This window comes from Desarmillaria tabescens (assembly GCF_030435595.1).
Source record: "Desarmillaria tabescens strain CCBAS 213 chromosome Unknown EV420scaffold_15, whole genome shotgun sequence".
Lineage (NCBI taxonomy): Eukaryota > Fungi > Basidiomycota > Agaricomycetes > Agaricales > Physalacriaceae > Desarmillaria > Desarmillaria tabescens.
Window position 1 is genome coordinate 870,888 of NW_026848314.1, and position 25,808 is coordinate 896,695.

Consider the following 25,808-nt stretch of genomic DNA (forward strand, 5'->3'; position numbering starts at 1 on the left):
AGACAGATGAGGCCTAACCGGCGCAAGGTGGCTCAGGAAGCATAGGAACCTGAGTCCAGGGGGAGAGCGGGTCAGAGGCCGAACACATGAAGTGACTTTTTTACGGTGTAGCGGAGGCCCAATCGATCCTGTTTTAAAGCAGAAGGGAGACCCTCATTCTCGCTCATGTGGAAGGAAGGAGAAATGAAGGTTCAGTGTCTCATCGGGACGAATGAGCCTTAAGGAGGGGGTAATGTTATGATTATTCTTTTTCTTTTTCTTTTTCCTTTTCTTTTCTTTTCTTTTCTTTAGTCAGCCGGATTACGCACGGGCGATCATCATGGACTGACTCCCACAGTACTATTTTTAGTATACAAACGTGTATTTAAGTAGAGCCTCAGCTGGCCTAAAACCCAGCTTCGGCTAAGGTTTAATCTACCTAACAACGAACTCCGTTCTTCGTGACTATCTGTCCCATCAACTTATGTCGCCTTTGACTTGCTAAAGTGTCGTCTACCGAAGTGCAAGTAGCGACCTTAGTACGATCTAAGTCGATTTGAGTTAGTGGCTAACAGTGGTGACATACGATGCTCAGCGCCATTTCCTGCAGCGTCTCAAAATACGTTAAAATTGACGAAACTATCTTACAACGGCACAACATGTAACTATGTATGAACGAACCTTTTTCTTATGCTACATGGAATAGTTTGCCGAGCATCCAACATGGTACTGGAGAAGAAGGAGCTTGTCTGCCCGATTCCCAGTGCGCCAATTCCCAGACAGCTTATATGCTGTGTGATACGCGTTAAGCTGGTCGTCGGACAGCCCTTCAATAGCACGCGTATCATGTAAGAGCGGAAGGTTTTGGCTGGGTATGACAAAATCTATATCGTTTGGGAGATGACCTTCCTCAGAGGGTAGGAGAGCGAAGGGTCGTCGGAGACCATCGCCACAACTCAGGTTGTGGGCCTACAAAAAAAGGTCAGAAGGCAGTTAGCGCAAAAATAAGTGACATATGACAGCGGTGGCGATTTCCACCCTAATGAGGTGCTTTTCGATCGTGGAAAAGGACTTATCAAGGCAGGTTTCAAGGTCATTGAAGCGGTTTGTAAAGATACCATGCAGCTCTGTAACAATGCGTTGCCCTCGCTCACTATCATCATGGACGAGGAATTCCTGCCTCTCGACAGCATCCCGATGCAGGCGGGCTTCCATATCGTCCATCTTGGTAGCCCAACCTTCTAAGAGCGCAGAGGCCCAGGCAGGCATAACATCATTCTCGCCTACTAGATGTATCAGCGACATGTGAAGACAAACGTGACAACATTCAACATACCGGCTGTATGGGCATCAATCAATCGATGCTTGTAGACTTCAACTTCGGTGACATCACTGGGGGTCGCCTGACCTTGCAAAGCGGGATGGGCTATGCGAAGGGTAAGCTCGAATGTTAGCAACATGCATTAAAGTGGCCTCACAGACGGAAAGGCTTAATTGAGAGATATAAGACATTGCATTAGTGATGTCCTGAAGAGATGGAGGGACAGAAGGCGGGGGGGGGGGGGCGAGTGACCTCTGGGGCATGGGCATCCGGGATACTTGGGAGGGGAATGGGATGTGGGGGCATGATGGCTCTGATAGAATGAGCGACGTGGCCCTCTTGGATTCTTATATTCAGGTCGCGTAGATTGTCAATGTTGGGGTCAAGTTGTTCATGCTTGGTCAGATCATGGAGCACCATGTCCTTGCTTCCTACCTACATTCTGACCCCAAACCCTGCATTGTATCAGAGAAGTATAGCGAATATGCTTAAGTCTACTCTAGCTTTGCTGAGAACGATCAAGAAAGGAAGAAATACGAGACGAGCTCTCGGATCGAGGTTTGGCAACTGGTCGGAGTTTCAAACTCTGAAACGTGAGGCCGCCTCAACCTAAAATAAGTGATATAACAGGCATGTGATCACAAAATGTTCATTGTTGACAAGCAGCGTGACGCATGAAGAATCACCACGAAGCTTCGAAGTTTTTAGACTTTGGTCTGGTGCCACCACAACCACTTGCGTTCACCTCATGAAGGTCCTACCGCGTACGTCCATTTTGTTAGCTACCTTCCCAATTACATCCACCGCTACGGCAACTACCTCGTGCCTACGAATACTCAAGCCTGGGAATGCGAGGTATTGGGGTAGTTGCCGTATTGTGTGGGTGTGTTGGGACGGCCGCATCGTGTGTAAGATTCCTACCGGTCCTGACCCCTGAATGTTTGAATCCTTAGATGTCATTACCGAATTTTTCTCCTTCCGAAAGGCGTGTCCTTCATTCACTGGCATTCCCACTCCCTCAGCTGCATCACTGACACCCAATTAGACGCATTCTGGTGCCCACTTCTCACCATGGGAAGGCTCCACAGCACTGGTAATGAGCTCCGATCTCGACTTCAGCTTCTCCCATCTCCTCCGCGACTGCGTTGATCACGAGGAAACCCTTGATCCCCTGGATGCATACGATCCCTTTGACCTCAATGAACCCCCCCCTTCGGCACCCACGACGCCAGAACCCATGACGGAATCCACGCTGCTGCCTCCACTGAAGTCAGCAGCCTCCGACCTATCGCCACCTCCAGCAGCCTTGAGCCAGTCTGATTCACGAAGCCATCAGAAGAATCAAAGCCATGCCAACCGCAAAAAGCAGCGAGCCAAACGGCGAGGATCCAGCCAGCCCTATGGCTATCAAGCATGCCCCAATATGCAGCGCAAGCACCAGACCCACGCGGAGGAGATCCCAACCAACCACACCACTGAGGGTGCCCCAGCAGCATCCTCTGGGTACGTCGGCAGGCGCCTTGATGAGGGGTGGAAATGATCCGTTGCATTGCAGGATTTAGTGGGCCCGAACAGCTGTTACAAGTTTGACTACAAGGGTTGGTGCGGCCGGTGAGTGCCTAACCTCCTACCACATCCCCGCCTCATTAAGATCCCCCTCCCCCCCCCCCGCAGAACCACGACTCCCGTCACCAATGGCGAGGGGCGCGTCATTGCCGTTCTAGCAGGGCAGCCTGATGATCCCAGCTGGGATGGCATACATACCTCGGCCGCCGACCTCTTGGATCAAACTTAACGCGAATGCAATTTCTCACATAAGCAGCAGATGCATCGGCGCGGCCGCTACTCTGCCCTCTCAGTAGGTATTTCATTTGGGGGGGGACAAAAGGCATGTAATTTGACCCTTCTTCAGGCGATCTTTCAAATAACGTACCTACAGCACCCGCAGAATCTTCGCCACGAGGGCGCTGCAGCACGTGTCCTCGCCACCCTCCTCAACCACATTGCCTTCATACGCCTAGCAGAATTTGCCTCCGGTATGCTATGAAACCTTTACTGCATACCCGTTGCTCAGACTTCTTAGGCGCATTTGCTGCGTGGGCCCTGCCCTTCTTTCAATACTATGCCGAACACCTCAAGGCCCTTCTCCTCAGTGACGACAGCCTTATCCTCAACTTTGCCAACAGCATTTTCTGCGCGTGCACGTTTAACTTTGGGCCCAAGACCGCTACCTTTGAACATACGGACTCGGGAAACCTACCCTTCGGTTGGTGCTCAGTAACAGCGCTCGGTCGCTTCAACCCCAAGCAAGGCGGTCACCTAATCCTGTGGGACCTCAAGCTGGTAATTGAGTTCCCCCCCGGATCTACCATACTATTCCCATCCGCCATCCTCCGCCACTCCAACACACCCATCGGCTGTGGGGAAACAAGGTACTCATTCACGCAGTATACGTCGGGGGGGTTGTTTCGCTGGGTGGATCAGGGCCTTCAGTTGAGTGAGGACTACTGGAGCCAGCTCAGTGACGCGGAACATGATGCTGCCCTCAGAACTCGCGCTGGGCGATGGGCAATGGGTCTTGGTTTGTACTGCCTCTATGCCTATACTTAGGAAGGGTAACGCATGAATGAATACATATATGTGTACCTGTAGCTTAAATCAAACATAAACATAATACGATAGTGAATGAAACAATAATTTAAAACCAGGTACAAACTGTATATACTGGATTCGAGGCTTAAAGAAAACATCCCATTGAGTTTGATCTGTAAAAGAGTCCGCGACTTCACCATTAAGGTGGAGGGGTGTATTAGCGTCAACATCTACTATCAAACAATCAATTGAATGCCCTCAACGGCGTCTTGATCTTGAAGTTCGATCACTCCAGTCTTGCATGCCATGAGAACATAATTTCGCATTCCATCGTTCTCGACTCTGGTGTAACCTATTCAACTGGGAAATAGCATGTATAGTTCTTCATACAAGCTTTAAGATTTGTCACATGATTGTCAATTTTTGATATTTTACGTCTTGAACCTTCTTGAAATTCACAACAGTTCAGTGCTACAACTTTCAATACCTAGTACAATTGCTTGTCGCCTACACATATTAAATCATCCTATCCCTCAACTCATAAAATGCCAGAAACCATCTTTGTGAATGAGGGGATTCACAGGTCAGCGACCAAAAGACAAGCTCACGATATCTTTTAACGAAATGTTTAGGGAACAATTGCTCAGAATTGCTACTGCAGATCCTGATTGTGAATGGATGAAGCGCATTGATGCCAAACCGATCTTCATCAAAGTGTCGATGACAATGAACAGTGAATGGCCAAAGACTCGTCAGGAAGAAGGAGCTGGACTGTATGGAGGCGAGGTTGCTGAAAGAGTTTGGAGAAAGTGTGCCAGTTCTGAAATCGGAGTCGCCAAGGATCTCGAAGAGATCTAGTCACAGCCTCATTATGGTTCCTGCAGTGGGACTCAGTTAATTTACATGTTTATCTCTTATTTGGCAGATCCTTAAGGCTTGATTCACAGAGATATGCACACAGTATGTATGATTTTCAAAGGTTTTATACTACACAAAACTATGCCGGCGGTTATTCAATGTCCAAAAAACTACGTATTTGATGCAGTAGCTACCCAGTCCTTCGTCTGACTTCTATGCCTGACTCATGGCAGTCACAAAGCTATCCTTGTCATCGCTAGACCAATCAAGGGTGCCCCACTCGTCCTCAATTGAAATGTCAAAGCTGGGAGCCGGCGAGGGGGGTGACGTGAACCTCATCGTCGTCATAGGCTTTGCGGTAAATGTCAACAGCGTCGTAATAGTTTGCTCGCCACTCATACTTGTTTCCGGGAACGCCGATAACCCGCTCCGCCATTTCATTCCTGATGCTCCAGTGAGCTAAAGATGCTAGGAAGGGAAAAATGAATGTACCAGGTAAAAAACAGGCCGACTTCCTGGCCCGAAGTAATGACATAGAAATTATTCTGAGGGGGCCAAACATTTCGGGGATGAGGAAGGTCTTCAGGCCTTGGGATACGATACACCGGGCATTTAGCACGGGAAGGGGTTGTCGTTGTCGTTGTCGCTGCAGGTGTAGAACCCGCAGTCGACGGGGCGGGGGTGGTAATGGTAATGCTGCTGGTCGTGCTAGGGGTCCCGACGGTCGCGGTGCTGGCTGCAGTTACCGGAGGAGGCGCCGCTGCTGGAAGGGTCGAGGTACCCCCAATAGTATTCGAGGCTGGAAGATGGAGTGTGTTAGAAATTGTTGTCGTGGTTGTGGTTGACAAAGTAGCTAACATTTCCTCAGTCAAGTATCAATTACGAAGGAATACCACATGTACCACCACCTGCCGACAGGTTGAGGTTGGCAAGAGCAGCCATCAAAGCCGAAAAATCTGGAGAGGGGAGCAATGAAGCATTGTTAGCATAAGAGCGGGAAAAGGGGAGAGGGCATGTACCAGAGGGTGTGACGCTGGATTGGGAGGGCACAGGTGCGAGAGGCAGAGGCCATAGATGCCCTGGCGGTAGACCTGCAGGTTCGGGGTCTTTTTAAACATTCACGGACCAACGAGATATCCTGTTTAGGAGCTTCTAGTGATGATGGAGCGTTCAACATCTTTCTATTTCGATGTGTGGTGGTAATGAGCAAGGTAACCGGATAAAAACACACCTGCTACTTGTCTACCGGACGTTCCATTTTGATGTATCGCCTCAGTAAGAGAGGGATCCAGGCCAGAAAATGTGTGTGAACGGTCGACCGGGCTTTCCATATTTTCTATTTCGATGGGTGTTGTCAGTAAGCAAGGCGACCAGTCAAGTAACACTTGCCAATTGATGCCTAGGCTCCAGAAACCCATCAAAGAACCAGAAAAATTACATCGCCTCCATATCGAGTGAAATGCATGGCGAAATATTGTCAGTATAGACCCGTCAACTGATGCTTCAAAAAGAAAGTGTCAGTAGACAGCCCAGAAAAAAATTCCTTGCCTTACTGCCGTTGACACGCTGAAAACACATTTGCTAGATAAAAAAAGTAAGTCTGAGGATCACTGATGATTTAAAACGCGACGGCTGACCTTCTCACTAGTATGGGCAATCCTGGCACGTTCCAAGGTACCTGGTTCGACTTTTTGATGAGTGAGCTCCCTGGATATGGAGTGGCGGTAAAAGAGGACCACGCCCGAGCCTATTGCATCAGTGTCTGCCGACGATACCACAAAAGATACCATCCCCTTCTGCCGCACAATGAAGAACCCACCACTGAAGCCCTAGCATTGGTGAATGACGACGTCGCAGACCCCGAAATGCCTTTCCCCGACGCGGCCAAACTAAGCCCACAACAGTTCTTGAAGGCTATGGAGGATTATAAAACTTATCAGGATACCGTGAAGGCATGCAACTTTGTACGTCATGCCTATTTTTAAATTGCCCTAGTGCTAAGGTTTGATTTGTCAGCAAATCGAATGTTGGCTTCGATACCACCACAAAGAAGCAAACACCATGGCCAAGGATGCCGACGATCCATACAACCACTTTCTCGCCCGCTTCACTGGCCAATCGACTGCAAAACCCCGCCGGCGAACCCCGTACAACCTTTGGTGCGAAATTCACGGCAAAGATATCGAACAGGAACTTGAGACGATGGTCAATCAGGGTGAGTTAACAGAAAAGCAGAAGCCAGGGAGGCATCAGAAGATGCGAAGCGACCGCTACCTGTGACCTTTCAGAGGAGGAACGGGATGAGTGGCTACAGAGGAGTGAGCAGGAGCATGCAACTGCTATGGAGGCATGGAGGGCTGGAGGGAACGGGAAGGTACCTGATGATCTCCTCGACATTCAGAAGTAAGTTTTCTAACTAGTTTCCGGTGCTCACTTCTTGACTATGCCCTCCAGATGCATAGACCGCCTTCCTGAATTCATACAGCCAATCATCGATATTGTGGCGGAGTGTACGAGGGGAAAGTTGGTGTTGCTATGGGGAGGGCCTGAACCTTGAGATGGTGGGCATCTCAATGTCGTCAGGTATGTTGTGTCCATATCTGCTTGTTTTTCTTTCAAACGTTTGCTGCAGCATATGTTCAGGAACAACGCCGGGTCCCCATGGCCAGAACTTCGTCAAAGAGGAGGCGAAGTTATACAACAAGCTTGTCGCACCAACATTTTCTAAGTTCTTAAGAAAATGCTACCGTAGGTTCAATATTTCATTACCCATCAACCCCTGCTGACGTCGATGATACAGGCCCCGACCAGTGTCAGGCCTTAGCTTTACCTGACGATGGGGGGCTGGGGGCTCTGGGTTTGATGCTAAGCGACTACGAAAATGCCTTCGTGCATCCGGCTGAAGGTGCGAACGTTGTTGGGCGCCGTGATTCCTCCGATTCCTCCACCTCCTCTTCGTCGACGGTTACATCCACCAAACCCCCAAAGGCTCAGAAAAGAACCTTCGTCAAAGCGACCAAAGCAGCCAAAGCAGCCGAGTGACGTGGAAGACCCAGCGGCCTTCCCACCCTTTCTCAACTTCTAGCGTCGAAATCGACGACAGTGTTCAAGACCAGAATTCCAACACCAGCATTACAAACAGGTGGTTACTCCTACTTTGCCATTGACAGACCCTCAAAATCCAGAAGCTCAGCAAGGCGATGTTTCATCCTCCCAGCCACAGATTATCCCTTCAGATGGGTCTAATTACATGCCACCATCTGCTTCTTGCCTGCTGTCACCTACCCCCTCATGTCCCATGTCGCCTGCCCCCTCACGTCCTGCGTCGCCTGCTCCATCTGCTCCATCACGTGCTGCAACCCCCCCAGCTGCCTTGAAGCTGCCATTCCCGCCTCCCCCTCCTATTTCTCCACTGCCTCTGCCACCATCTCCCTTTACCGCCCCAGGCCAGCTTGAAGCCGAGTACGTTACCAGCTCAATCTCCCATCCCTGCAGCCTGTAAGACCGGTACCCTCCGACAATGCCTCGGCAGCAAAGGATGCAGAAGTTGGTGTCGGCAGCGCTGTAGCCCTTATACACAGGTCGGACCCAATCCCACGTGATGCTCCCTTCGCTTCAACCCAACGCCTTCCAGGATTCCAGACCAGGGCAACTGAGTCTCAGCAAGCGAACTGCTGAGGATTCTCTGGGTAGCGGTGTCATTCTTAAAAGAATGAAGACGGATGGAAGAGGCGGTGGTAATCACAAGGGGAGCCTCACGACGAAAGTGGTAGAGGTGCCTGGAGGGACTGAGAAGGTTGTACCCCCCCTTATCAGCATCGTCTTCCTGTCTAGTGCACCCCTTTGGGCGGTGATGGTCTTGGAATTGTTCACGTCGCATGATTTCGGGCCCGACTAGACCCAAGTTGTCTACTCATGGGTGGCGTTTCAGTCTGCGAATGGTTTCGACAGCAGCGACAAATTACCCGCCAACTACCGCCCCGAGTGCGTAGGTCAATGGATTTCACGTGCACGACCGCAAAAGTGGCGACCCAGTTATGCAAATCTCGATCTTATCCAGAAATTTCAATCACCCTTCTGGGCGTGGTGGGCGAATCTTCAGCCTGAAGGCCGTGTGGGAGCATATGAGCACCCCATCGAGGATCTTGAACATGAAGACGATGGACGCCCCATCCAAATTCATCCATCGACGGATATTAGTTGGGAGTGCCTCAAGACTTGCTCAGGGAGAAATGGTATGGTCAGCGTTGTGGCAGCGCTGTTTTTCTGGGCTGAGGGGGCCAAAGTTCTTCCTCTCACAACTCATCGTGAGAGGGCTAGATCCAGTGAAGCCCACAGGGAGCTGTATTTTGCTATGGGAGACGTTTGCTATGTGCTGCAGAGTTTGCTTGATTGAACCGCTTTTTTTTCTTATATCTTTCAATCCCGCATATATATATATCAAGTAGTAGTTTTTATGTAATACAATTGATTGAGCACGGGCCATCTCCGCCACGTGCTCTGAAAAATTTCCCCACATTGACTGATCCATGAAGTCCTCTTAGAGGCGGCACCTCATTCACTCATTCACTCGATTGTTTGTGTTCTCTGCTGCGAGCGATCGCCACTACATCTCCAACATCACCTCGCACAACAGCAACGACCAACATCGGTGACAAGCAGGGCACAATGATACTGTGATACGATCTCCATCGCCCATCGGCATGTACTATGATATGTGAACAATCCAGACTGAAATCGGCGGGCCCAGTGATGATGATGATGACGGTGTGGGTGAGTGGGCAGGGAAAATAATGCCGAAGGAATGTGATGGAGAATGCGGGATGGCCATATCAAGGTGGGAAGGGCAAGTGGGGTGGAGGAAGGAGAAGGATGCTGGGCGGGAGGGTTCACAACAGGCTGGACACCGATGTTCGACAACGACGATGGCACTCAGAGCATGGAGGTTCAAATGACCCTGTAACGACTCCATCCCGCTGCTAGTACTGCAGTGATTCCAACATGAGCTTTCCCTACACTGTATGCGCTGCCTACGTTGCTATCATGTTGCATCCTCCATTTTCCGTACTGGAGAGTACTGATGCATTCACTATATCCTTTCCCAGCCGCCACCGTCGCCACCACATGAGCCAACCCAACACCCTGCACCCCAAGCTGCACCTCTAGCCAATTACAGTGCCTCCCACTGGCATATGAACCACCCCCTTTTACAACAGGGAAGGCAATGGTGGTACTGTCATCATGTCCGCCACTGCTGCCAAATGAGGCCAACCCCACTGCCAGCTCTTATCCCTGTTGGACTACCACGCATTCCACGACAGCCACTTCGTTATCCCGCCCTTATTCCTGAGTGGTGGAAGTGAGGTGCGTTTGGCTGCCCCAGCACCCCTATCAACATGTGTATACCCATCCATCAGCCCTTCCCTCCACTATTCCCAGCAAGCTGTTATGTTTCATGCGTCCAACGTCACCCTTCGAAATCCTCTCCCTTGGCACCAAATCCCATTCTCTTTGTTTCCGTTACACAAGCCCGCCCACCACTCATCGCCCCTCCTATATACATATTAATATATTTTTGCATTTTTAATATATATATCTCATGATTTTAAATAATTTTCACTCAGATAAATTAGTATTGATGGATTTGGTATGCGTCGCCCAAGAGGTGGGATTAGCTAAGTAGTTGTGGTGATCTGTGAAAAAAGAGGCTATATATACAGTAAGAATACTTATAATATTAACATTGGTATGGTGTAGTGGTTAGCATGACTATGATTAGTATTATATGATGCAATTTGGAATTATTTTGGAGGTCCCGAGTTCGACTCTCAGTCAGCCGGCTATTTTCTGATGATGTCATTTCATTCCGGCCGCTGTGCTTACTAAAGCCTCCTGTAGTATCTGCGTGATTCCCCTATATAGGTTCAGTGTAAACTGATGCTGTTGATGTATCACAATTAAGTGTCAACTAACGCTGTTTAATGTATCAGAGTAGCAGCTACAGGTGTGTTGAGACTTCAAATGTTCATGACGAGAGCCCAGAGCTCCCGAGGAAGATGACGAAACAGCATATGGCACAGCTCAGTCGACAAGCTGCCGCCCAGGTGCCTTGTAAGTCTTTCTTGGTTATCCATTGTTGTTTTTATTGACGAACCCTCTTCAGCGCAAAATATTGCCTTCGACCCGGTCACCATGCGGCCAGTAGATGCCGATGAAGTTCGTTGGCTGGCTACCACGACCATGGATGTAAATCCATTTCCTATCTCTTGTTACTCTTTTCATTTATAGTCTTTCCTGTTTTCTTAGCCCAAGGTTCCCTGCTCACTTTGTGCCGTGGGCAGCCAGTCTAAGCCCTGTGAATTCATGGGCTGGGGTGTTCCTTGTGGGAACTGTCAAAGGGGAAAGAAGGTGGTTTGTTCGTTGTCAGCCACTAACTCTAACCGACTTAGATCGTGTTAGGATCGCTACTCGCACTTCGGTAGACGATACACCAACAGGTCAAAGGCGACGAAAGTCGATGGAACACTTTAGTCAGAAGGACGGAGTTCGATGTTAGGTAGAATAAACCTTAGCCGAAGCTGGGGTTTAGACCAGCTAAGGCTCTACTTAAATACACGTTACGTAGGCTAAAGATAGTGCCGCAGCAACGTCCGATCGAAATCGCAGCATGGAGTAAGCGTGAATACGTAAGAAAAGAAAAAGAAAAAGGAAAAGAAAAGAATAACCGTAACATTACCCCCTCCTCAAGACTCGTTCGTCCCGAACGAGCCCTGACTCTCCGTCCCGCTCTGTGCAGACTGACTGTAGAATGACCATGTGTCGTCATCATCGTTGTCATCATCTTCGGAGTCGAAATCCCAATTTTCGTACACTTTTTGTAGATTTTGTAAGTCCAATTTCGAGTCTTCCTCCTCCGTTGATTCTTGGACGATAGGTATTCCCTCTGCTTCCTCGGCAGTTACTTCTCGCATCTCTATTGATGACTGTGCATCGGAGTGTCTCGGGTTAGAGCATTGGGAGGAGGAGACGGTTTCCACGTCCGTGACACATGGGGTATCCGGGTCGTGGTATGGTGTTCGAGCCTCCCGGGGTATATTGTCGTCTCTTCCGACTGTTTTCCCGTACTTGTTGATTTCCCAGTGAATCCGTTGGAGACGCGCTTCGTACTCGTTTACGAGTTCCTCTGCGTTTGCCATGTTGGAACGTTTGACCCAGGAGTTTTCCTCCCTCGGGTAACCCCTCCACTTCACCAGGTATTCTGTGATTGTGCGTCGAGTTCGTCCACGACCCACAAGTTTGTCGCGCTGCTCTACTATCTCCTCAATTTCATACTCTTCTTCGTCATCAATGAGTTCTGGGGGCGGTCTCTCCGGGTGAGGTTGGTTTGGGAAGGTTGGAGGTACGTAGGGCGTTAGGAGGGATTCGTTGAAACGGTTATGAATCCTCCATCTAGCTGGTAGCTTTAGTTCGTAAGCTGACGCTCCCTTCTTCGCGACTACGGTGAAAGGTCCGACTCGTCGATCACCAAGCTTCTTGGTTGGTCGGGGAAGGTTTAGGTTAGTTGCGTCTAACCATACCTTGTCCCCTGGTTGATACTCGATCGCTTGGCTCTTGTGCTTGTCGTACGCCTTTCTTCATCGACTCGGCCGTCTTTTCTAGAGACGTTCGCGTCTCCCTTTGGGCCTTCTCGATCTCTTCTACCAACTTCGTTGCCGCTGGAACCACTGCCTGTTTGCGTGCTGTGGTGATGACCTGTCCGTCCCTTCCGAATACCACCTTGTACGGGGAATACCCGGTGGATGAGTGCTGCCGATTATTGTGGGTGAAGGCCGCTAAGGGTAGCCATTCACTCCAATCGTCTTGTCGATCGTTGACAAACATCTTTCAGGTATTTTTCGATTTCCTGATTTACTCTCTCTGTTTGTCCGTCCGTTTGTGGGTGGTACGCGGTGGAGGGATTTCCTTCTACGCGGATGAGGGTATAAAACTCCTTCATGAATTTGGAAACGAAGACCGAGCCTCGGTCTGAGATGACTTTCTCGGGCATTACTCCATAGGGTACATAGACGTAGTCCCTCAAGATTTTGGCAAAGCCGAGGGAAGTGAGTTCTTCCGTGCAGGCAATTGGGATGATCGTCTTTGAAAAACGGTCGACTATGACTAGGATGGAGTCGAAGCCCTTGGAGTTCGGTAGTTTCGTGATCATATCTACCGAAATATGAGTCCACTGGGCGTACAGGGACCTCATTAGGGTGTAAGGGTGCCTTTTTGGGACGACGGTCCGCCTTTGTGCGTTGGCAAATGTCGCAACCCTTGACGTAGGCTTCTACGTCCCTCCGCATCCGTGGCCACCAGTAATCCCTGAGTAGGAGTTCCTTGGTCTTCTCAATACCCGGGTGTCCAGCGGTGGCATGGTCATGCTTTAGGGCGATAACCTGTCCTCGTAGTTCTCGGTCTATCGGAATGTAGATCCGTCCATCATACCACAACATGTCTTGCCCTCGGGAGACGCCTTTTTCATGATTGAGGGAATCTGAAATTCCCCGGTCCCAACGACGGGGGTCGTGAGTGGCCACTTTGATTCCGTTCGTGCAAGGTCTTCTGCGGTGGGCATCACCAAGGCCCTGAAGTGTTCGGCCTTGAGGACGACGACGTTTCGGTTGTCTTCCTTTCCCTGGTCGTGGTCCGCCCTCCGTGACAAAAGGTCGGCCTTACGATTCTGTGCTCCAGGTTTGTGGTGAAGGGAGAACTGATACTCCGCGAGCTCAGTCACCCAACGGGCTTGTCGCCGGTTGAGCTTCTGGGGTTTGCGGAAGTATTGAAGATTGGAATGATCGGTCCAAATCTCGAAGTCTTCCCTGGCGCCCATCAGGTATTGGCGCCACTCTTCTAGAGCGATCATAATGGCAAGGAGTTCCTTGTCATAGATCTCATAGTTGCGCTCCGTTACCGATAAGGCCTTGGAGAGAAAGGCTACAGGCCTCCACTTCTCGTCCTGCCACTGAGAAAGTACCGCTCCTACGGCTCCTTCACTCGAGTCCGCTTCGACTCGGAATCGTCCTTGGTCCAATGGGATGGCGAGCACTACGTCCTCGCGGAATAGCTCCTTGAGCTTCTCAAAGGCTTCCTGCTGAGCCTTCTCCCACTTCCACTCCTGTTTCCCCTGTAAGCATGGTCAGAGGTCGAACATGCTTACTGTAGTCACGAATGAATCGTCGGTAAAAGTTGCAAAATCCGAGGAATGATTGCAACTCCTGCTTCCTTCGTGGAACCGGCCAGTCTAGTAAGGCCCGCAATTTTGACTGGGATCCATGCGAATTTTCCCCTCGCTGATGATCACCCCTAGATACTCGGTCTCTTCTACTTCAAACTCGCATTTTTCCGCTTTGAGGAACAACTTGTTCTCGCGGAGGATCTGGAGAACTTTCCGCACGATCTTTTTGTGTTCCCCCTTGGTACTGGACGCAATTAGAATGTCGTCTAAGTACACTGACACTTCTCCGGCGGCTATCAAGTCCTTTGAATATGTCGTTCATCATCCATTGGAAAGTGGCGGGTGAATTGGTAAGACCAAAGAACATGACCAGGGGTTCGTAGAGACCCCGGTTGGTTCGGAAACGCCGCCTTCCATTCGTCTCCCTTCTTGATTCGCACATTATTATAACCCCACCGTACGTCCAATTTGGTGAAGTACTTTGGCCTTCTTCAGCCGGTCCATTAGTTCCCCGATGAGGGGCAACGGATAACGGTTCTTGATAGTCATCTCGTTGAGTTTTCGGTAGTCCTGGACAGGGCGTAATTTCCCGTCCTTCTTTTTGACAAAGAAAAACGGAGAAGGCCATTCGGTGACTTGGAAGCTTGGATGCGTCCCGTAGGATAAGTTCTCATCGAGGAACTTATCTAGTTCCTCTTGTTCGGTCGGGTTGAGAGGGTAGACCTTGCAGTCTAGGTTGGCGTTAGCGTTAGGGATGAGTTCGATGGCGTGATCCCATGGTTTCCGCGGGGGTAACTCGTCGAAGTTTTCCTTATCGAAGATATCTTTGAAGTCCCGATACTCTTCTGGTACGATTTCGTCGAAGGACTTTGGCTCCTTTCGGGCGTTGGCTCGGGCGGCCAACTCGTTGGCCTTTGTTCCCATGGCCCGTACCTGGAAGGCTTCTTCGAAGTCTATTACTAGAATGGTATCCCCCTCTTCGTATTCGTCCCACCGCGCAGAAGGGTCGGTGTCAGGTAGGGAAAAGGGAATTTTCCTACAAGTACACCGGGCCAAGGTAACTGCTCCGGTGTCCCAATCAATAAGCGGGTTGTGACGCTGCAACCAATCGTGCCCCAGGAACAGGGGCGTCGAGCCCAGATCGACTACGGCAAGTTCGATCCGTTCCACGTGGTCCCCTATTCTTAACCGTACCTCGGCGTATTCGGTGATATCGCCCCCCTTTGTTGCGAGTGCCGTCGGCATTGTAAACCGGAACGGGTCGGGCCGCTTTCTTCAAGTTAAGGTCATGGGTTTGGGCCCAGGCCCGGTCAATTGAGCTGCCGGTGGCCCCGCTGTCGACCAGGGCGCTCACGGCGTGGGTCTCCCTCGTGTCCAGAGTCTCTAATTGCACTTTTATTGAAACATTGCGCCCCTTTCCTCCCTCGTATGTACATGGGTGGCTTCTGCAAGTCCTCCATCCATTGCCACCGCTCCCTGGCCTGAGCTGGCCGTTTCGGTCTGTTCTTCCAGCTGATGACACAAGTTGATCGGTTACCTCCTCGCGTCGTCGCGGGTGTACCCATCCGTTGAGAACGGCGCGAGCCGCCGCATCTCCTCGAGCGATCGTAAGGCCCGACGGGTCCACAGGATGCCATGGGGCTCGTAGTACATCGCCTGCAAATACCTTCTTGGTCGTTGGCATTCGCGGTGAGGGACACGGCGGGGGACGATGGCCTCCTAGGGGTTACGACCGGTATGTCGGACCAGTAAGGTGGGCTTCTTCATCTTCGACTTCTTCCAACGAAACCGAAGGGGTCTTCCCTCGAAGTGGCATTTGGTCACCTGGACGAAGAAGGTCCCAGAGGCGGCACTTGGGCGCCTTTCGAATCGAGGTGGTGGAGGAGGGCTCGCTGCCCTGTGTTCGGCCCTGGCCTCGGGCGCTTGTGCGCGGCGTTGTAACCTCCACAGTCGTCCTGTTCTTATTGCTCTTCCTAGACCCGGCGGTACTTCGGGTTGCCCTTCGCGGGGGCACACATATTGGCTCCCTTCGAGGGGTCTGCACTGTTTGCCGTCGGGTGTCCCTTGGCTACTAAGGGCAGGTGGTCCCCCGAGCTCACAGCCTCAGCTGCTTTTCCGACGCTTCCCACTGGAACAGACGCCTCCACAGGCGGAGACGCAGGCCCAGCGGGCTGGGCTGACGACCTTTCTCCCATCTCCGGGCTGACCTCCCTTCGTCAAGGGTGCAGTCGAGACGCGACCTAGGGGGCTCTGCCCTCGAGGGGCTTTCCCTGTGCGGTCGGCCGGGGGTTCCTGAGCTGGGACGGCCCCTAGGGGTTCAGTTACTTGTCGCACAGACCTGCGCCGAGCGGCGGGAATCCCCTCCTACGCCAGTCGGTGATTGGCGATTCGTTCTCCTTAGTTTCTTCGACATGGTAACGCAGGCGAAAAAGTTGGTATATTGTTCATATGGGGTACCTACATACGTAGTATGAGTCCGACTAGAATTACATGAGCGCGTACCAATAGAAACTAAGTCCTTTGCCGACGCCGTCGAATCGCTTATTTCGACGCCGGCTCGTCTTTTGACGACTTATCGTCTTTGACCTCCTCGATCTTCGTCTCCTTCCCGTTCTCTTCTTTCACGGCTTCTTCGAGTAGTTGGCGGAGGCGGGCGACGTTGGGTTTTTTGCGTGGTGGGAGTTTGACGGGGAGCCACTTGGACTTGTCGTCAGGGCACTTGTGCTTCGGGGTCCACCCAGTGTTCCCACATTTGAAACACCGCTTATCGGACCGCAGTTTGTCGATTTCCATCGGCTGCCCGGCACCTCCATAGGTGGTTCCAGTGGCGTCCTTCTTATCGCTTCCGGAACCCGACCCGCTTCCCTTCGATTGATTGCCTCGACCCGAACCGCCTTGGTTCGAGGAGGGCTTACTGCCCAGTCCTTGGGCTACTCCGTACCGGTAGTTGGCGTCGATCCTTAAGACTCGCGCCTTCCATTGTGCGTAGGTTGTGGGGCGCTCGTTGTCCCCATGCATAACCGTATTCCGCACCGTTGGCCTTATCGCCGCTTCGACCGCTTCGAACATTTGCTTCTCGTCTCCGAATTCCTCGCACTTATGGGCCAGCCGTTCGAATTTGGCAAAGAACTCGACTGCGGACTTGAAGTCCGACTGTCGGATCTTTTTCCATTCCGACTTCCATATCGTCAGCTCCGCTACTTCACGGAATTCGCGCCTGAGATCCTCGGAGAATTCCGCCCAGGTGGGGAATCTCCAATGACCCTGCGGGTCCCGGTATCGATAGTACTGGTCGACCCACCATTGTTGCGCGTCCCCCCGTAGGTACCCTTGAGCGAACGTGATGCGATAGGGGTTGTGCCCCTGGTCGTTCATGGAGTAATACATGGGAACACCGCGAAGTAAACTTCGCAGTGGATGTAGGAAGCGGGTGATGTCCGAGGAAACTCCGGTAAAGTACTCGGGCTGAGTTACTAGCTTGGGTTTTGACATCATTCCACGGATTATTGAAGGCCCCCGGCGAGTCGAGTTGCCAGGGAGGAATTGGATCTGGGGGAGATGGTACATGTGGTGGTACGGCGGTTAGGGCGGGTCGCGATACGTCGCAACAGTTTCGATTGGTCCCCCGGGGAGGGTATCCGCGGGGAGTTCGGATACGGCGGATGTTTTGGAGGGAGCGGGGGCTACAGTGGACCTTCCCCTTGTCAGTGCGGGATGCTTCCAGCGCCTTGACCATCCATGTCGTCGTCGTCTTGTCTCCTGCTCAACGAAGAACCCTTCGGGGAAGAAGTCGGACGATCAGTGGATGTGGCACGGTTGGGGGCAGTATATAGGGTTCGCACCCCCGTTGGGGTGTCCCCTGGGTTTACCATTTTTCCAGACAGGTGCGACGCTCTTGTTCCAGGTTTCTTACTTCGAGGAGATTTTTCATAGGTACAAGTCACCATCCAAACTTGGCGTGACGGTAATCCTCCCCTGCTTCGGAGAAGAGCCACTGCGGGTCTTTCTCCATGTCTTCCATCATGATCTCATATAACCCGTGCCACGGTAATAGTTCGAATATGCCTGGCCTAGGCACTGGGCCCTGAAGAAGGACCTGCCTCACCGCCGCCATTACCGTCGGTTCGAGGGCTTGGTTTGGAGGCCGACTCGGCATCCTCTGCGTCCTTCCTCTCTCGGGCGAGTCGGTCGAGCTCCTTGTTTCTCCTCCAGCGGCCGATGTCTGAGTCCTCGTTGGAGATCTCCTCCTGATAGACTCTCCAGGCTCGAGCTCGGGCCTCGAGATCGGTTCCGGCCCTCCGGGCGTATCCGGAGTAGCGAACGGCAGCGGCTCGTATTCGGTTGTCGATTTCGGCGGGAGTGGCGTCGGGCTCGACGGGTAAGTCCCAGAATCCATTGGGCCCGTAGAGGGCGTCCTCCTCGGCACGTCGGATGCGTGCATCATGCGCTCGGCCTCGGTCCATTCGGGCCTGAACCTCTGGGGACTCCCGGACATTTCGAGGGAGTCCGAGGGACTCGACGTACGTGTGATAGAGGAGCGGCCACGGACGCTGTGCGAGAGGGAGTGGGTCGGCGAAGGCTCTCGACGCGACGGACGGTTCCCAGTCGGAGACTCCGGCGAGTCGCTCGGCGGCGGTAACTGTCCCAAGTTCCTCGGCGTCGAGATCTGGGAACTCGCTCCAAAGCTCCCCACTCGTCGGCTCGATCGAGGGGACGGGGGAAGGGAGCGTTGGTGCCTCGGACCTTTCAGGGATCGGGTCGGGCTCTCTTCTGGTCGCGACTCTGGCCACAGGAGTCTCTTCCCTGTTGTCGGCATAGACCCAGCTGGTGCTGGGATGCCAGCCGACTGGAGGGCCTCTATTGGTTGGCCAGGCCCTTGGAAGAGACTGTGGGTGAGTTGCACTGGTGGAAGCTGCGGAGGCTCCGAGGCCAAGCTCTCCTGAATCTGCGTCGTAGTCGTCCTTTTGCCTCTGTATAAACCTTCGGCGCTCTGCTCCGATGTCGGAGTCTCCCCACTGGGCTTCAACCCACTTTGTGGACGACCTTCCGGACCAGTTGTCTCCGGTATAGGTTGCATCCTCCTCCGTATTCGGGTAGATGTCGTCGAGGAGGTCGTCGAGGCGGGTTCTTTCCCACTCGGTGAGCTCGTCCCCTTCGTACTCGGTGTCAGGGCTTTCTTCGCCCGCGACCAGATGCCTGGTGCCTTGTCCTCGGCTTCTGTCGGGGCTTGACTCGCCTTCGATTGAAGGCTGGTCGAAGAGACCTGGTAAGGGCGAGTCTCCTCTGTCGAGGAGTATGCCCCCGGTATCGGTGATGTCGACGGAGTCGGTTGACTCGTCGGTAGCGCTTCTGTAGGAGTCGGTGCTCGACTCTGAGGATCGCGAGCTGGGTCGCGACGATCCGTAGAGGGACTCTCCATAAAGAGAGTATAGCTCTGGCCTGGGGGTTTCTGGAACTGGTAGTGTCTGCTGCGAAGCCGCGGGGATATCTATCACCTGCGGGGGGTATGCGGGTACGCTGGGCACGTAATGGAAGGGAAGTTGAGGTCGAACCCTTCTCTGTCGTTGGCAACAGCGGAGTGTGTAGTACAAAGAAATGGATAAGAAAAAGGCGATAAAAGTTACGAAGATTGCAGGAATGGCGTCGGACCAGGGCATCCGTATAGGTGTCTATCCTTGGCGTAGTTCGACGATTGACCATGCAAGCTGGTATACCGCAAGGATGGTGAGCACGATGAGAAGGGCGATAATCAAGCTAAGGTCGGTCTCGTAATTTGAGCCGTTCATTAACTGGATTTCGCAGGTGTCGTCGGGAGGAGTGCTCGTTACTATTAACAGCAGAACCGTTAAAATAGAGGCGAGCTGAAGGGCGAGAATGAAGGGTTTCGTGTTGGGATACGTGGTTCCTAAACGAGGCGGGGATATAACGAGTACAGGGCGGCCAGCAAGCTTGCTAGCAACCCTGCCGGTATTCCGAGCGCGATTAGGAGAAAGGTTAAGTATACAGTCAAAAAGACTGCAAGGAGTAGGTCGTCGTAGAGAATTGATTCAACAATCAACCGGGTTACTAACAACAAGAGGAGTAGCCGAGGGGGGTATTGGCCACAAGGCTAGGGCGACGAAGTAGTGTATCGGATGAATGGTGAGTGAGTGCTTTTCCGTTGGTCCACTCGCTATACGTTGACAAGCACCGGGTTGTCCGCACGAACGTAGGCGATGACCTCTCTGGTCAAGCGGGGTAATTTCTTCGAGAAGTTGGGCAGCGCTCTTTCTGGGAAGTGACGCTGAGCAACGTAGATCGAGCTTCGGCTAAATGTCAGCCACTAACTCTAACCGACTTAGATCGTGTTAGGATCGCTACTCGCACTTCGGTAGACGATACACCAACAGGTCAAAGGCGACGAAAGTCGATGGAACACTTTAGTCAGAAGGACGGAGTTCGATGTTAGGTAGAATAAACCTTAGCCGAAGCTGGGGTTTAGACCAGCTAAGGCTCTACTTAAATACACGTTACGTAGGCTAAAGATAGTGCCGCAGCAACGTCCGATCGAAATCGCAGCATGGAGTAAGCGTGAATACGTAAGAAAAGAAAAAGAAAAAGGAAAAGAAAAGAATAACCGTAACATTCGTTCAAGGCTAGTCCTCAAGAGCGGTACCGAGCACGCGTCTCGATACACCCATTCGCAGAGAGGACGCCCGACAGTAAGTACCTCCTTCACTATTTCCTTTATTTACGCTGATTGTTTTTCTTATCACAACCTCTAGATCTTCGCCGACTCCTCGGGACGGCCGAGTACTTGGTCAAGGCCTTTGATAGTGCCTGCGAGACCGCTGGCCGTCTGTCTGAGCTTCTTTGCGACACTTGCAAGGACATTGATGCCGTTATCCGGGACACTGTTGAGTATGAAGGTCGTGTCGTGGCCGAGGAGTCCCTTGTTACTGACGTATCAGCTGTCAACAGACTCCTCGACGGGTTTTCTGCTCAAGAAGTGGAAGTCTTGATGACTCCAGAGAATGAGGACCGAACTGGTCCTTCTTTGTTTTTGTTGAGTTGTTAGTTTTATCCTGTTCTCATTTCTTCTCTTCTTTCTTTTACTGACTTCTGTTATTTTGGGCAGACGATGCATCTTCCCCAAAGCGAGATGAAGCTCTTCGTCGCGAAGAGGGGGGTGGTGGCGAAATGGACGCCGACGGAGACTTGGACGCAGAGGTCTGAGTATGATCTCGATCTGTGTATCTCGAGCCTTCTTGCTCGTCGAGATCTACTCAGGCCTTGGTCTTTCTCTTGGGTTCCGCCTGGTTTTCTTGTGCCTCCGGGCTTTTTCTTTTCTGTATTCATTGTCTGTGCAGTGTGCCTTCGGGCAGAATTATATATGTCTAACCAGCCGGTCACCTTGGCCTTTAAATGAATAATTATATTTCATCTTGTCCTCTTCTGTGCAATCTTCTAAGAGTGTAAGGTATCTTTTTAAGAATTTAACCACCCCTAGGCGCCTTCTTAGGTTGCCTCGATGACTTAGTTATATTTACCGTTTGCCTTATTTTTAGACTTGAGTTATTTTAAGTCACCGGACACTCCACGCCTGATCTCGGTAGTTACCAAGTTAAATCAAAGTGATCACTCGATCTCTTCTAAGTTCGGCCGGCTCTTATTTCTGTATTTTAGGAGTCTTCGAGCATTTATTTGTATGGCTAGGTAGTTAAACACATGTATGCTCCATATATATTTTCTAGGAATGTGAATTCCGCAAAAATTTCTCTAATCTCGGAGTTCTGTGTCAACCCCTCCCCCATACTATAAAAATCAACGTCCTCATTGAAGTAGAAATCGTTCCAACTCGCCTCGACGACTTAGAACACTCCACGCTCTTTACACTCTGGTCTACACACTTATTACTCACATTCACCATGTCTGCCAGCTCCGAAATTCCTGTCGATCTCGCCGCTCTCATCGCCAAAGCCAACGATGCCATGCGTTTCTGCGACCAGCTCTTCGAACTCGGTGTCGACGTCGGCAAGCAGCTCGAGCAATGCAAGAAACTGTTTGGTTTCGGTGTCAGTCATTTCTCTAATACATTCGCATGCGATCTTGGAGTGACTTCAATGGTATTATAGGTCGAGATTACACGGTCTCCTGGCCACGTCTTCGGCAACAAGGGGCTGGAGGACTTGCTGTTCCGTCTCAAGCAAGTCTTTGAGCGCCTTCAGAAGGCTCACCTCGGCACTCAACCATTCGGAGATTATCATATCGTTCGCGCTTTTACTGGGCAAATTCATGCAGATTGCGAGCGTCGAGCTCAACTGTCTAACCCTGTACTGGCAGCCAAGGCTAAGGCGAATGCTGCTACTGGGCAAGCTGCTGCTTCATCTGCAGCTGATGGTTCATCAGCGAAACCTTTATCTATGAAAGGGAAGGCCAAGGTGACCGGCTGGTTAGACATATATAATTCTGCCCGAAGGCACACTGCACAGACAATGAATACAGAAAAGAAAAAGCCCGGAGGCACAAGAAAACCAGGCGGAACCCAAGAGAAAGACCAAGGCCTGAGTAGATCTCGACGAGCAAGAAGGCTCGAGATACACAGATCGAGATCATACTCAGACCTCTGCGTCCAAGTCTCCGTCGGCGTCCATTTCGCCACCACCCCCCTCTTCGCGACGAAGAGCTTCATCTCGCTTTGGGGAAGATGCATCGTCTGCCCAAAATAACAGAAGTCAGTAAAAGAAAGAAGAGAAGAAATGAGAACAGGATAAAACTAACAACTCAACAAAAACAAAGAAGGACCAGTTCGGTCCTCATTCTCTGGAGTCATCAAGACTTCCACTTCTTGAGCAGAAAACCCGTCGAGGAGTCTGTTGACAGCTGATACGTCAGTAACAAGGGACTCCTCGGCCACGACACGACCTTCATACTCAACAGTGTCCCGGATAACGGCATCAATGTCCTTGCAAGTGTCGCAAAGAAGCTCAGACAGACGGCCAGCGGTCTCGCAGGCACTATCAAAGGCCTTGACCAAGTACTCGGCCGTCCCGAGGAGTCGGCGAAGATCTAGAGGTTGTGATAAGAAAAACAATCAGCGTAAATAAAGGAAATAGTGAAGGAGGTACTTACTGTCGGGCGTCCTCTCTGCGAATGGGTGTATCGAGACGCGTGCTCGGTACCGCTCTTGAGGACTAGCCTTGAACGAACAAACCACCTTCTTTCCCCTTTGACAGTTCCCACAAGGAACACCCCAGCCCATGAATTCACAGGGCTTAGACTGGCTGCCCACGGCACAAAGTGAGCAGGGAACCTTGGGCTAAGAAAACAGGAAAGACTATAAATGAAAAGAGTAACAAGAGATAGGAAATGGATTTACATCCATGGTCGTGGTAGCCAGCCAACGAACTTCATCGGCATCTACTGGCTGCATGGTGACCGGGTCGAAGGCAATATTTTGCGCTGAAGAGGGTTCGTCAATAAAAACAACAATGGATAACCAAGAAAGACTTACAAGGCACCTGGGCAGCAGCTTGTCGACTGAGCTGTGCCATATGCTGTTTCGTCATCTTCCTCAGGAGCTCTGGGCTCTCGTCACGAACATTTGAAGTCTCAACATGAGACTCCACGGCAGCAATCGCAGCCTCGCGCTTCCTCTTCTCTCCACGAGTACGAATAACTTGTTCCTCGACTACACCAACAGGCAAGTCGATGGACGGAGGAACAGCTAGACAGGAAGATAAAAACAGAAGTTAACATTGAAAGAATGAAAGACAAAAAGAATATCATGCACCAGCAACAGAGTGACGATTGGGACCAGGTTTTGTATGCTTGGAAGGACTTCCCTGCGAAGCAGGGGGACGAAAAGGTTTCGCAATGACTACCGACTCCTCATCAAGAGAGTTACCGGCATCGTCATCATCATCCATATCCTCGGGCATGGAAGTTGGACCTACCGTCTGGCCTTTAGCGAACTTTTGCGGTTTCTTGATGGAAACCATGCCTTTCTTTGACTTGGGCTAAATCAAGGTCAGATCTAGGCGACATGGAAAGAACTTAGAAAAATAAGTACTTGCCTGAGTCTTGCTTTTGCCCTTTGAAGAGGAACCAGACAGGGCTGGAACCGTTTGAGACAATCACGGCATGAATTTTGGCGCTGGCTCGTTGACAGAGAAACGGATGGCCTAGTCAGGGCGAGGAAACGAAAGTTAGTCGTAAAAGAAGATAAAATGAAGAGAAGAAATGCATGTAGGGTGCCTCATGAGGAGTCAACGACAACTCATCCCACCGCTCATCATACATCTCCTTGGAAATCTCGATGGCAACCAAAGAAAGCGTGTAGGCCAGGTTGAGGGCGAAGCCTCGATACTCAACGTTGGGTCGCGCCCTGGCAGCCTTGAGAATACCAACCTAGACGCCGAGATTAGCATGTTCAACAATGGTCTCGAACAGAAGATCGAACTCATGGCTGCTGACGCTGCCTCTTTCAGTAGTCGCGCACGACACATGGCTGGAATCGTAAGAGCAGCCCCAGGCGAGAACATGGGAGTCAAAGAAGGCCAGAGGTTACGAAGAGTTTCGAAAGACATTGGAAGCACATGAGAAAAGTAGGAAAACAAAGACTAGAAAAGAGAAATGGTCGCGTAGTAGGCGTAGACAGATCTCGACGAGTAGAGAAGCAAAGAAAAACAAACGGAGTTGCTTCGAGAAGACTTTGAAATAAAATTAGAAGTCCACCTCGAAGGCCGTTTCCCAGCTACAGGCTGAGCCTGAACCCACAGCTGACACCGAGGACAGACCTGTGAAGGGCTAAGCAAGAAGAATCAATACAAGCATGAACAAAGGAATTCGTAACGAGTTCACTAAGAATAAAGATGGACGCGACACGAATTGAACTAAAAATAAGTTTAATATTGATCACGGCTGTCAAACCCTGAAAATCATGATGAAACGCTGATTTGTAAGACAACGCGAAGATACCCTGTGGGGATTCCAAACACGAAGTGCGAGAACATCTAGGATTCTACAGAGAACAAATAAAGAAGTACCATGGCACTCCATTACTGAGTCTGGACAAGACACAAGTGACTAGGGACAGTCACTATTACAGTAAGGGGGAGATGATATGCCTGGTATCAGGCTACCCGTAGATTTTGCGATTTTACATCAGTTTATGCAATCTACAAGCGGTACAGAGGGCTACAGTGGAGGCTTCGTGCTGGTAGCTAAATACTACATAAAGAATGAAAGCACGGCAGTACAGAACAGACTTAGAAACAACATCTCGAAGAGTCAATTCTACCAGCTGTCAACACGCCAAGCTAAGCCCTACCTAAACAAGACTATTACAGTCAAATCTCGGGGACTCGTCTGTATGGAGTATAAAAACCAAGAAGTTGAAGAATGGAACGAACTAGATGCCTCGTCGCCTCGACAAGTAGAAAGAACCTGTCAGGAAAAATTGCTAAGTCGAGAAACAGATCAGCTTTCGAGATCAACTCAGGCTAGGAAAGGAATAACCTTGGAAGAATGAATAGCCACGTTGGGTACCGAGATGACCGACCTTGATCACGCAGTGATCAACAGAATACAATCTTGGACCTGCAGTCGATCGCAATCGGTGGTTACATCCTCGAGATCCTGCGCATACCACAGTATTCAATACATATGGCACGCGGCAGGCCTTGCAGATGGAAGAAGGAGCACCCACGGACTAGTAGGGCACTCCTCGGTGACAGAATAACCTGGCGCAGTCGTGTCGAACTGAATAGAAACTACGGAATGGTGCGATACTTGTAGGATAGTGACTCACCATTTGTATTAATTCCAAAGCTCATACCATAATTACTGTAGATACGGGCTCCT

General features: G+C 51.0%; 8 protein-coding genes across 8 annotated transcripts; 5 read left to right on the forward strand and 3 right to left on the reverse strand.

Annotated features, from left to right (window-relative positions):
- Window positions 1–672: 672 nt before the first annotated feature.
- Window positions 673–1,563, reverse strand: EV420DRAFT_1642360 (uncharacterized protein; the record flags this gene model as incomplete). The annotated part of the gene is made up of 4 exons (XM_060477353.1): window positions 673–948; window positions 1,000–1,262; window positions 1,316–1,405; window positions 1,458–1,563. 4 exons carry the CDS (start codon window positions 1,561–1,563, stop codon window positions 673–675), a joined length of 735 nt encoding a protein of 244 aa, XP_060331609.1.
- Window positions 1,564–2,849: 1,286 nt separating this feature from the next.
- Window positions 2,850–3,095, forward strand: EV420DRAFT_1269254 (uncharacterized protein; the record flags this gene model as incomplete). Its single annotated transcript, XM_060467488.1, has 2 exons — window positions 2,850–2,911; window positions 2,975–3,095. Coding segments are annotated over 2 exons (183 nt in total), but the record flags the coding sequence as incomplete, so codon positions are not given.
- Window positions 3,096–3,125: 30 nt separating this feature from the next.
- EV420DRAFT_1269321 (uncharacterized protein) lies at window positions 3,126–3,910 on the forward strand (the record flags this gene model as incomplete). The annotated part of the gene is made up of 2 exons (XM_060467497.1): window positions 3,126–3,336; window positions 3,384–3,910. The coding sequence occupies 2 exons, from the start codon at window positions 3,126–3,128 to the stop codon at window positions 3,908–3,910; spliced, it is 738 nt and encodes a 245-aa protein (XP_060331611.1).
- Window positions 3,911–5,048: 1,138 nt separating this feature from the next.
- Window positions 5,049–5,692, reverse strand: EV420DRAFT_1642362 (uncharacterized protein; the record flags this gene model as incomplete). Its single annotated transcript, XM_060477354.1, has 3 exons — window positions 5,049–5,193; window positions 5,243–5,603; window positions 5,653–5,692. 3 exons carry the CDS (start codon window positions 5,690–5,692, stop codon window positions 5,049–5,051), a joined length of 546 nt encoding a protein of 181 aa, XP_060331612.1.
- A 402-nt stretch (window positions 5,693–6,094) lies between these two features.
- EV420DRAFT_1479368 (uncharacterized protein) lies at window positions 6,095–9,146 on the forward strand (the record flags this gene model as incomplete). Its single annotated transcript, XM_060469564.1, has 12 exons — window positions 6,095–6,107; window positions 6,154–6,226; window positions 6,399–6,714; window positions 6,767–6,965; window positions 7,039–7,153; window positions 7,205–7,273; window positions 7,383–7,498; window positions 7,551–7,655; window positions 7,921–8,212; window positions 8,393–8,600; window positions 8,649–8,738; window positions 8,811–9,146. 12 exons carry the CDS (start codon window positions 6,095–6,097, stop codon window positions 9,144–9,146), a joined length of 1,932 nt encoding a protein of 643 aa, XP_060331613.1.
- A 1,675-nt stretch (window positions 9,147–10,821) lies between these two features.
- Window positions 10,822–11,232, forward strand: EV420DRAFT_1642364 (uncharacterized protein; the record flags this gene model as incomplete). The annotated part of the gene is made up of 4 exons (XM_060477355.1): window positions 10,822–10,861; window positions 10,914–10,996; window positions 11,057–11,161; window positions 11,200–11,232. The coding sequence occupies 4 exons, from the start codon at window positions 10,822–10,824 to the stop codon at window positions 11,230–11,232; spliced, it is 261 nt and encodes an 86-aa protein (XP_060331614.1).
- An 8,947-nt stretch (window positions 11,233–20,179) lies between these two features.
- EV420DRAFT_1642368 (uncharacterized protein) lies at window positions 20,180–21,179 on the forward strand (the record flags this gene model as incomplete). The annotated part of the gene is made up of 5 exons (XM_060477356.1): window positions 20,180–20,241; window positions 20,482–20,542; window positions 20,599–20,665; window positions 20,729–21,016; window positions 21,082–21,179. 5 exons carry the CDS (start codon window positions 20,180–20,182, stop codon window positions 21,177–21,179), a joined length of 576 nt encoding a protein of 191 aa, XP_060331615.1.
- Window positions 21,180–21,856: 677 nt separating this feature from the next.
- EV420DRAFT_1479369 (uncharacterized protein) lies at window positions 21,857–23,944 on the reverse strand (the record flags this gene model as incomplete). Its single annotated transcript, XM_060469565.1, has 9 exons — window positions 21,857–22,003; window positions 22,181–22,226; window positions 22,274–22,392; window positions 22,568–22,659; window positions 22,725–23,012; window positions 23,076–23,262; window positions 23,323–23,405; window positions 23,458–23,670; window positions 23,737–23,944. 9 exons carry the CDS (start codon window positions 23,942–23,944, stop codon window positions 21,857–21,859), a joined length of 1,383 nt encoding a protein of 460 aa, XP_060331616.1.
- Window positions 23,945–25,808: the final 1,864 nt, after the last annotated feature.